We start from the raw sequence: 10,904 nt of genomic DNA, 5'->3' as shown, positions 1-10,904 counted from the left end.
TGCTCTTTCCCTTTGCTAATTAGTAGTTCAAACTTCTCCTGTTCTTATTTTTTAATTTATGTAACTTTATTTGGTATGATTATTTATTTTGGTTTTAATTTGACCAGAGAAAGAGAAAGGGAAAGTGAGAAAGTAAGCCACCAGGCCTGAGACTTGAACACTGGTCAGCCACGTGGGAGTCCAACACCATAACCACCATGCCACTTGCCGGCCCTGCTTCTCCTATTCTTAAAAATAATAATAATTTTTAAAATGACTCAGATATCTTCCCCCACCCTGTTGTCCTCTAGCTGCTGCTCTTCTTCGTCTTTCCTGTTACAAACCCAAATTCAAAGTTGCTCACGGTCTGGGCTCACACCCGCCATTCACCTGGCCTCTGACTGCAGTGGGATCCATAGCTCGGCCTTTGTCAGGTCCCCTTCGTTGAGGAAGTCAGTGGGTAGTTTTTAGTCCTTCTTCTGTTTCATCTTTTTGTGACTGCTACTAACCTCGCTTTCATTCTTGAAATGCTCTCGTCCCCTGACAATAAATCAGTCACTAGAACTGCATAGACCTCATTCTCTGCATTCTCTCTCAGTTTTCCTCTTCTTACCTTATGCCCACAGCAGTCTTAAGTCTTCATCAACTCTTTTGTGTGCTGATGAAATAACTTGATAACTGCTTTTATTACCTTTTCCAAGATTATTTATTGAATAGCTAATATGCGCAGCATTCAAAAGATACAGAGTGCCCTTTAGTAAAAGAACCTCCCTCTTCCATTCTGTTTTTTCCTGCCCTGAGACTTTATCATTCTTCTCATCTGTTCTTCTGGAGAGATTCCCTGCATATAATATCACAATATATTTTTCTGGCTTATTTCCATGTAAAAGTAGCAGTATATCATAGTCTTTTCTTTCTCTTACTTTTTTCCACACACAAAATGTCTTGGAGATCACCTTGTTTTTCAAACAGCGTATGGCATTCAGTAATCCTGATGGCTTCTGAGTTCTCCCCCTGGCCCTGGCCCTGGCCCCCTTCGAACTGTTGCCAGAGTTCTCTCTCTAAACCATGAATGTGATCATGTCATGCACTCCACTAGACATTCGCCTCCCTTGGCTCCCCAGCACCTGTGGGCAAAGTTAAAAATCAGAGCCTCTGTTGTCCAGTTTACCAAATCCCTTCATTCGTGCTTCTCCAACTCAGTTTGTACCTTACGCTGTGGCCACGTTGAGTGCCCTGCCCCAGCCGCACCATTTTCAAATAGGCCATACATTTCCATGTCTTTGCTTAACCTTTTTCCTGTGTTTTCAGGGCCCATCAGAGTGTGTGTAACTGGCAGTGTTCTGAAATCTCTCTCAGGTTGTTGTCACCTTCACTAAGCTGAACCCTCCCAGGAAGTGTTGGTGCCCCTGCAATGGTACTGAACATAGTCATACATCTCTCTTCCGTGAGAGTTGTTGCAGAATCACGTGTGGAACTCAGTAAAAATACACATGCCCAGGCCTTACCCCCATGATGTATTTAGAAGGTCCGGGTTCAAATCCCAGAGTTCCAGATACGTTGCCTGGATTAAGAACCAGTACATGGAAGGAGTTCCTCTGTGGGAGGAATGGCTCTTATCTGCCTTTCCTTCTCTAGTACCTGAATCTGCTCAATGTGAAGTAGGAAACAGGAAACGTCAAAGCCTATGCGTAGGCTTGAAAGGAAGATAGGGCTCAGAATGAAGCAGGTATTAACCGATGGGCTGAAACTTTAATTTGGAAGCAGATTGAGAGTGGGCTCAAGTTGATTGCTTTTAGGACAGTGGCAACATCAACATGGTGTTTCAAGATGGAATCCAGCAGGAGAGTACAGCAGAAGCGCCGAGAAGGCAGAAAGGCAAGGAGGACTGCTAGGTGGCCCTGGCATTGATGTGGGCCTGTGTTCCGAGGGTCCTGAATAGGAAGTGGGACTTGGAAGTGGTACAGCTGGTGCTGCCGGGGAAGATGTATAGGGCTTGGCAGCTGGCGGACTGGGTTTGGCAGGAAGAAAGGCAGCGAGGACGTCTTGAAGCCCTGCTTGTGTGGCAAGACTGTAAGTGTCTGTGCCTGTGGATGAGTCTCTAACAGGCGTAATTTGGTTTTGGAGTTTGGCAAAACCAGAGCCTTCATGGGAACACTGGAAAGACCTAGTCGCTTGGGCTATTCTGCATACCTGATTGTGGCTGTTTGGTTCTAAAGGGAGTGAGGTGATGGCTTTGTGTACCCGCTGCGTTATTCAGGGTCTTCCTGGAATGTACAGGGAAAGAAGAAAAGGGCTGCCTTTCTCTCTTGGCTCCAGCCCACTCACCTCAGGGGGCTGACCTGCCTCACCTCACCCCCACAGCCTGCCGGACCTGCCAAGACCTTCAGCTTGGAGAGCTGCTGTCCTCTGGACTAACCAGACTGGGCAGATGTAGATTAAGACTGACCAGTTGTGACCTCATCCTTGTTCTCCTTGTTCAACTGATCAACTAGACTTTACCAAGAAGGAGTGTTACTAGTGAGCCAGGAGAAACAAGCACAGGCAGTATAAAAGGATAAACAGAAAACCCGCACACGTGGCTCACAGTTCTGCCCCTGCAGTCTCAAGCTTGTGATTTCCTAAAGAATCTCGCTCTCCCTCCCTGGCAGGAGTCAGTTTCGTCATCTATGAGGCTGTCTTGGTCTGACTCTAGTCTCATTTTTCTTAACGTGCAGGATTTGCAAACCCAAAGAGAGAACCCTTGATTGGATAAGGGGAGTAAACTTTCTAACGTGGTAACAACCTTCATAGGTTCATAGCTGTGGTTATGCTGTCAAGCCTGTTTGTTTCTTGTCTCCTCTTATCTCCTTGTGTTCCCTTCCACAACAGACCACAGAAGGTTACTTCCTGGCCCTCCCCTTCAGAAACTGTGTTCTCTCTGTAGGAGACCTCCCCTGGGACTCTACGTTTTTAGTTCCCAGGAAACTAGGACTAAGGAACTCCTAATTCCAGATTCCTTGAAAGATAAAGACTGACATCTTGGGCTTGTGAAGAATGTTGAGCCACAGTTTTCAATTTCTCCCCCTCAACCCATGCCTTCTGGAGAATTCTATAGTTAGCTCCCTCACATTCTTGCAAGAGACTGATTTACACAAGTCTAAATATTATAAACAGCTTTTAAAATTACAGTAGCACAAGAAAAAGGCGTGTTCTTGGGACCAGCAGTTAGTGTAATGGCTATGTCGCTGGACTCGCACGTAGTCGACCGCGGTTCGAGTCCCGGACCCGGCGGCTTAAACTCATGCCGGGTGCATGTGCGTGCATGCCCAAGATCCCGAGAGGAAAAAGGAGGAGAAGGGATTGCAGCATGGCCATCCCCCCTGGGGGGTGATTTCTCGCTTTCTGTCTCTCTCTGTCTGTCTGGCGAGCACACACACCCTATAGCAAACACCTCTCCAAAATAAAAGAAAAGAAAAAGGGCGCCTTCTCAAATGGTGCAGTAAACTACTCCCCTTTAACCACACTGGGAGGGGCCAGACCTGCAGCAGAATTCTATATTCTTTCTCCATACACCAGGGGGTACTGGCCCCTTCACTGCAGGAGGTGAATTCATATTTCAGGTCCCATCTTCTTCCTATTGATGTGTGTGGGGAGGACTCAGTGGCCCACAGCCGCCTCTTCCTTTGAAACAGTGATCCGCTTGGTTCAGGAATGAATTAGAGCTGAATCAGTGGATGGGTATTTGCAGAGCAGGAAGAGCCTTCCTGCCTTCTCTGCAGATCTCTCCCACTCTGCCTGGCTTCAGCTCCCCCTGGGTGTCAGGGATATGGATGTAATGCCGGCACCTGCCTGTGCCTGGCTCTACCACCAGACTCTGTCACCACCACACACAGTAGGTCCACAATGTATATATGTACACTAGATCCGTGTTAGGCATTGAATGAATACATTGGAGAGTTTCATGAGGGATATCCAAACTTCTGAGTTGCTCATTAGCTGTTTAGATCATTTATATAAAATCTGTGTATTGTTTTGACTTTCATTTTAGTAAATCAGTTTTAGAACTTATAACATTGTCTTTCTTTTACTATCTGGAATAATGGCAACTTACAAAATGTACATAAAAGGGACTTCTAAAAGCTCATGGAGAAGTGAAATTAAAGTATGAGTTTATTTTGGTGCAGAAAAAAAATATGAAAGCTGGGAACCAGCAGTTAGCGTAATGGCTATGTTGCTGGACTCCCACGTAGTCGACCGCGGTTTGCGTCCCGGACCTGGTGGCTTAGAACTCACGCCGGGCGCGTGTGCATGCGTGCCCAAGATCCCGAGAGGAGAATGGAGGAGAAGGGATTGCAGCATGATCATCCCCCCTGGGGGGTGATTTCTTGCTTTCTGTCTCTCTGTCTCTGTCTGTCTGTCTGGCGAGCACATGTGCCCTATAACAAAAACCTCTCAAAAAAAAAAAAGAAAGAAAGAAAAAAAATGAAAGCCATACATAGTTTTTTCATAATACACATTTTTTTTCGTGAACTTTTTGAAGATTCTCCATATATGCTCAACCTTCTGGTTCCTTAACCTTGCTCTTAAATTGCCATTTGATTTGCACTGATTCGTCTGGAAAGTGAAGTGAAATGGCATGAGGAATAGTTTCTCACATTGGTTTTTACAGAGGTGTCTACAGGATTTCTCTAAAACAGATTTTTTTTTCTTTTTTTTTTTTTTTTTTTTTTGAGAGATTTTCACTGTAGGGCGCGTGCGCTCGCCAGACAGACAGAGAGAGACATAGAGACAGAAAGCGAGAAATCACCCCCCAGGGGGGATGGTCACGCCGCAATCCCTTCTCCTCCATTCTCCTCTCGGGATCTTGGGCACGCACGCACACGCACCCGGCGTGAGTTTTAAGCCACCGGGTCCGGGACACGAACCGCGGTCGACTACGTGGGAATCCAGCGACATAGCCATTACGCTAACTGCTGGTTCCCGCAGATTTCACAATAATTCTTGAATTCTTAAATGACAGTCTCCCTTCAGGTGCTAAGACAGATTGGACTTTCTTCACAAATATTTCTGTTAAATATTAATCAGTAGGAAGCTCATGCCTGTTAGTCTTCTTTGGTCTTCTATTAGGTCGTCAGAAAAGTCATGACATGTTTTTCCATAGAATGTGCTTTCCATAGAAAAATACGTCATGACTTTTCTGACAACCCAGTAGAAGGTTCTGTTAAACTAAATTGGCAATGCTTCAGCAGCTGGGTTTTATGTCCTGCTAAAAGGGCCAGAGGACTGTATCAGACTGTCCTTATAGGGGGCACTTTTGATGTCCTTGTTCCTGTAAGTAAAGACATGAACTTCCTGATAGTACTCACTTAGGATACTTCACTTTTTATGTAGAAGCTATAGTAACATCAGCGCTTTGAGAAAGTCTTCAGCCCTGAAGACTTCAACCATGCTTTCATTGGTAACTCACTAGCTCTTGTCACCTCACTTCAACTTGAAACTGTTGGATCATTGGAAAAGTCATGATGCATTTTTGCATAGAAAAATGCATCATGACTTTTCAAATGATGGACTCTGACTTGTCACCCAGCTGCAAGCTCAGTGACGAGCAGAGGTGGGAGTTTGGAGAGTCGAAGTAGCAGTTCTCGATCCAGAAGTTTCACTTTGGTGAGTGATAGTTTTCTTGAATGCTTTTTCTCTTTACATTTATTTCTTTATTTTCTCCATGAGAGAGAGAAATAGGTAGGTTACCCTTGACAGGGTCTTGCCACACCATGATCTGCCCCCAGGCCCTCCAGCCAGCCAGGATCGTGACAACCACAGGCACACCTGGTGTGTTCAGATCAAATGACCCAATGTAATGGAGCTGGAAAAGGAAAATAACTTTGTGATGTCTGAGGTAGAAAAGTCTGGGAATGCCTGAGCCTGAATGTGAGAGCATAAGAGTACGGAGCCTCAGTGCCAAAATGTTACTCTATCAAATCCCTAGTATGCAAGTTGTTTTCATTATAGCCATCTTTCCTTGATAATGAATCTGACAGAGGCTAGCCCTATATCCTAGTGGTTTAAGGGAGCCAGATCCCACATAGCTGACTGCAGTTCAAATCCCAACCCCAAGGCCTTGAAAAACATACCTAGCACATGTATGTGTGTGCCCTAAATCCCAACAGGCTGGAGAAATGCAAGAAATGGTTTGTGGTATGGTCATACCCAATTAGGGGGTGTTTTCTTCTGTCTCTAGTAAACATGTGTACTCTCTGGTAAATGGGGAACAAGATAAAGGACAAATGGAAACCAGCACCCCCAAACAAATTGATGAAGGTTTTCTAATTATTTTTATCCTCAGCATTCACTCTGTGAATATAGACAAATCTAACTCATGCTGAAGCATTAGTTTTTGAGGGCTAGCCGTCTCACGGTCTAGGCTTACTAACCATTGTCACTTTGTGCTTAATTTCTCTAGATTTAACCACTGCCTCAGAATGGGATCTGGCTCCTTGCCTACTTCCTATGATCAAGCCAGCGACTGAGGTACTTGGGGATGCCTGTAAACCACCAGAAGTTAGACTCTTCGGAGATGGACTCTGACTTGTCACCCAGCTGCAGGCTCAGTGACTTGAGCAGAGGTGGGAGTTTGGAGAGTCGAAGTAGCAGTTCTCGATCCAGAAGTTTCACTTTGGTGAGTGGTAGTTTTCTTGAATGCTTTTCTCTTTACATTTATTTATTTATTTTCTCCATAAGAGAGAGAGAAATAGGTGGTTACTCTTGACAGGGTCTTTCCACACCATGATCTGCCCCCAGGCCTTCCAGCCAGCCAGGATCATGACAACCACAGGCATACCTGGTGTGTTCAGATTAACCAGGAATCTAAACCCTGGGCCTCCCCTATGGCCGCAGTATTGCTCTGCACCCCCCTGTCACCTGCATCACTACAGTTTGGGCTGCTTTAAGGCTTTTATGTACTTTGGTTGGTTGATTTTGCCCCAGTCCCTCTCCTTTTGTAAAGAATAGCTTGTAAAATCTTTTTGGGTGAACTAACTTGATGTTTCAGGATATTTCTTTTGAAATGGCACTTTTTTATTTGTATATATATATTTTTCTTTGTCTTGGTCTCTTTTTGGGGGCTAGAGGCTACATGCACTTCCTGGAGAGAAAGAGAGAGACTGAGAAAGAGATCAATCCCCTTTGGGGATGGCCACACTGCAATCCCTTTTTCTCCATGTCTTTATTTGGGATTTTGGGCATGCACGCACATACACCCAGCAGGTTCATACTATCAGTCATGAGGGATCTAGCCATCTTAACCACCATGCCACTGACTGGCCTGGCATTTTATTTTATTTTATCTTATTTTTACATTATTAGGTTTTTGCCATGGGATGCCAGAGAAAGAGACAGTGAGAAAGAAAGTGAGAAATCATCCCTCAGTGCGGATGGCCATGCCACAATCCATTCGCCATGGGATGCCAGAGAAAGAGACAGTGAGAAAGAAAGTGAGAAATCATCCCTCAGTGGGGATGGCCATGCCACAATCCATTCTCCATTCTCTTCCTGGGATTTTGGGCATGCATGCACACATGCCTTTTTTCAAGCTGCCAAGTCCAGGACTCAAGCCATGGTCTGCCATGTGGGAGTCTAGCACCTTAACCACCACACCACCTGCTAGACCCAATTATATTTTTTAAAGAATTTTTCATTTAACTTTACTTATTGATTGATTGATTGATTGGTTGGTTGATTTGACCAGAGAGGGACAGAGCAAGCAAGAGAGAGGGAAAGACTGCCAGGTCCAGGACTCGAACCGCAGTTGGCCATGTGGGAGTCTAGCAAACACCACACCACCCACCGGCCCTAGACCCAATTATTTTGAATCATCTTAAATTGTGCACAAATACTAAGCTTCCCCATAGCAGTGGCACACATCTTTAGCCTCACCAGTAACAAGTTTCTGCTTAGTCCCAGAAAGGACCACACCCGAGGCAGTCACTAACCTAGGAAGGGCACTGCTGCCTTTCCGCTCACTTGACTGAAAAAGAAAGACCTCTCTAGGCAAAAACAATTTACTGTAAAACAGACTTTTAACACCTTTACAAATATAAATGCTCCTATATATTCTGTATTTCTTTCAGAATCCAGAATCTTGCAGAGCATTAACCAGCTTTGAGAATTTTATAAAAGGGGCTTTAGGTTTAGTTAAGAGGTGATTCCTTTACATTTTTCCCCCTGAGGGTACTATCTTTCAGGAGAGAGAGAGCATTATATTCACGGAGGAGAGAAGGGACCCTCAGACTAGTGATGGTCTGTGCTTGTCTTATTTGTCATCTTCAAGTGGCTGAGCCCTTCAATACATCTTCAATACACTGAGCCCTAAAGTTAGTCCTAATTATGTTAAAGATATGGAAGATAGACATGGTATGGACTTTTAAATTCTTAATAGTCGAGATTGAATTTTGCAGATGTCTGCTTGCGTATTTTCTTTTCTAAACCATCTTGTAATATGTAATCAATGTTATTTGATTACATAATTACAAAAGAAAACAATATAACAAATTAATCTCTGAGTCTCAAAGAGCCTACAGATATTTTTTAAGAATTATTTTATTTAATTTTATTTATTTTTACATTTTTGACCAGAGAGGGATAGAGTGAGACAGAGAGAGAAAGAGAAAGTGAGAAAGTAAGCTGCCAGGTCCAGGACTAGAACCACAGTCAGACATGTGGGAGTTCAGTGCCCTTAACCATGCCACATGCTGGTCCCAAGCCTATAGCTATTTAAGAATGAATTGTTTGAAACTAATATTTTAATTTTTAGAAATAATGCAAGTACATTTTTAAAAAAATTGCTTTAGAGGTTTTTGCTATAGGGCGCATGCACTCGCCAGAAAGACAAAGAGAGACAGAGAGACAGAAAGCAAGAAATCACCCCCCAGGGGGGATGGCCATGCCACAATCCCTTCTCCTCCATTCTCCTCTTAGGATCTTGGGCATGCATGTACACATGCCCAGCGTGAGTTTAAGCCACCGGGTCTAGGACTCGGAACCGTGGTCAGCTACGTAGGAGTCCAGTGACATAGCCATTACGCTAACTGCTGGTCCCATAGAAGACATCTTAGAAGAATATGTGGTCCCAGCCTGGGGGGCAGTTGATAGCATGCTGAACTGCACTGCTGGAAGCCACATGCCAAACAGTTTGAATCCCTGGCCCTGTCAGTTTAGAACACGTTGGGCGTGTGCACAAGTGCCCAAGATCCTGATGAAATGGAGGACTAGGGGAAGGGGATTGCAGAGTGATGAATCCCTATCGAGGGTGCTTGCTTACCTGTGTTCTCTCACTCTGCATTTTTGACCAGAGAGGGATAGAGTGAGACAGAGAGAGAAAGAGAAAGTGAGAAAGTAAGCTGCCAGGTCCAGGACTAGAACCACAGTCAGACATGTGGGAGTTCAGTGCCCTTAACCATGCCACATGCTGGTCCCAAGCCTATAGCTATTTAAGAATGAATTGTTTGAAACTAATATTTTAATTTTTAGAAATAATGCAAGTACATTTTTAAAAAAATTGCTTTAGAGGTTTTTGCTATAGGGCGCATGCACTCGCCAGAAAGACAAAGAGAGACAGAGAGACAGAAAGCAAGAAATCACCCCCCAGGGGGGATGGCCATGCCACAATCCCTTCTCCTCCATTCTCCTCTTAGGATCTTGGGCATGCATGTACACATGCCCAGCGTGAGTTTAAGCCACCGGGTCTAGGACTCGGAACCGTGGTCAGCTACGTAGGAGTCCAGTGACATAGCCATTACGCTAACTGCTGGTCCCATAGAAGACATCTTAGAAGAATATGTGGTCCCAGCCTGGGGGGCAGTTGATAGCATGCTGAACTGCACTGCTGGAAGCCACATGCCAAACAGTTTGAATCCCTGGCCCTGTCAGTTTAGAACACGTTGGGCGTGTGCACAAGTGCCCAAGATCCTGATGAAATGGAGGACTAGGGGAAGGGGATTGCAGAGTGATGAATCCCTATCGAGGGTGCTTGCTTACCTGTGTTCTCTCACTCTGTCTTTCTCATGTGCACACATACACATTATCTAATGAATTTTTTTAAAAGAATATGCAGAAAAGACAGATTAATATTCCACTAATTAGGGGCCTGACTTCTTCTGCAGCGCTCTTGGCTGAGGTAGGGCGGGGTTGCAGGTGCCAACTGGTCCCCACCATGGCCACTGCATCAGAGCCCGGCGAGGTGGTAAAGGGGAAGGTGGAATTAGAAGTCAGGTGATGTTGGAGTAGAAGGATTTATCTTAGCAACTTTAGGATGCTGGTTCCACCATAGGTATAATGATGCAAAGCAAAGAATCCAGGAAAGAATTGCCAGAAAAGGAATGAAAAATATGATACTATACGAAAGCACTCTCCTTGATCCTGAAAGAAAGCAAAGCAAGGGCTTTTTAGTTAAGTGATCTTGAGCACAGAGACCAAAACACAACTCACTGACATCGGTGTGAACAAAGCTGAGGTCAACCACGTAAAACGTTAAATGTACAGTAAGAAAGCTCTCAGTCAAGTAAATAAAGTATGTAGAAGTTGTCGTCTTTTCACACTGAAACGAAAATGTGCCAACTCACTCTGGCCTGGTATCTGTGCCAGTACACCATTCCTGTTACATATGGTAGACCTGTCACACTTAAGATACGACAGTTTACTTACAGTGTGATTTAGAATTACAAAATCTAGTGTTTAATGTACTTGAAAGAATTTCCTTGTCATAAATAATGAATTGAAAAAGAAAATTCCACTAATTAGTGGGTTATGTTCTTCAAAGCATAGTTAGGAAATAGTCATGCTCTGATGTGGGAGGGCATTTCTTTCTTGTTTAAAAGTTATTTTTATTTTATTTTATTTTTAATTGGCAGAGGGCATATGCGTTCACCAGAGAGAGAGACAGAGAGGGA

The 10,904-nt window shown here is 44.3% G+C and overlaps 1 protein-coding gene across 1 annotated transcript in view; it reads left to right on the top strand.

The window, feature by feature from the left end:
* PROSER2 (proline and serine rich 2) overlaps positions 1–10,904 on the top strand; it is a 54,112-nt gene that overhangs the window by 20,459 nt on the left and 22,749 nt on the right. Inside the window, exon 2 of the mRNA XM_006150014.3 lies at positions 6,422–6,637. Coding sequence (XP_006150076.1) covers positions 6,500–6,637 — 138 coding nt within the window. The 5' untranslated portion in view covers positions 6,422–6,499. The remainder of the gene's footprint in view (positions 1–6,421; positions 6,638–10,904) is intronic.

This window comes from Tupaia chinensis, unplaced genomic scaffold (genome assembly GCF_000334495.1).
Source record: "Tupaia chinensis unplaced genomic scaffold, TupChi_1.0 Scaffold000275_1, whole genome shotgun sequence".
Classification (NCBI taxonomy): Eukaryota; Metazoa; Chordata; class Mammalia; order Scandentia; family Tupaiidae; genus Tupaia; species Tupaia belangeri.
The sequence above is the reverse complement of the archived record's forward strand: the minus strand, read 5'-3'. Positions and strand labels throughout refer to the sequence as shown.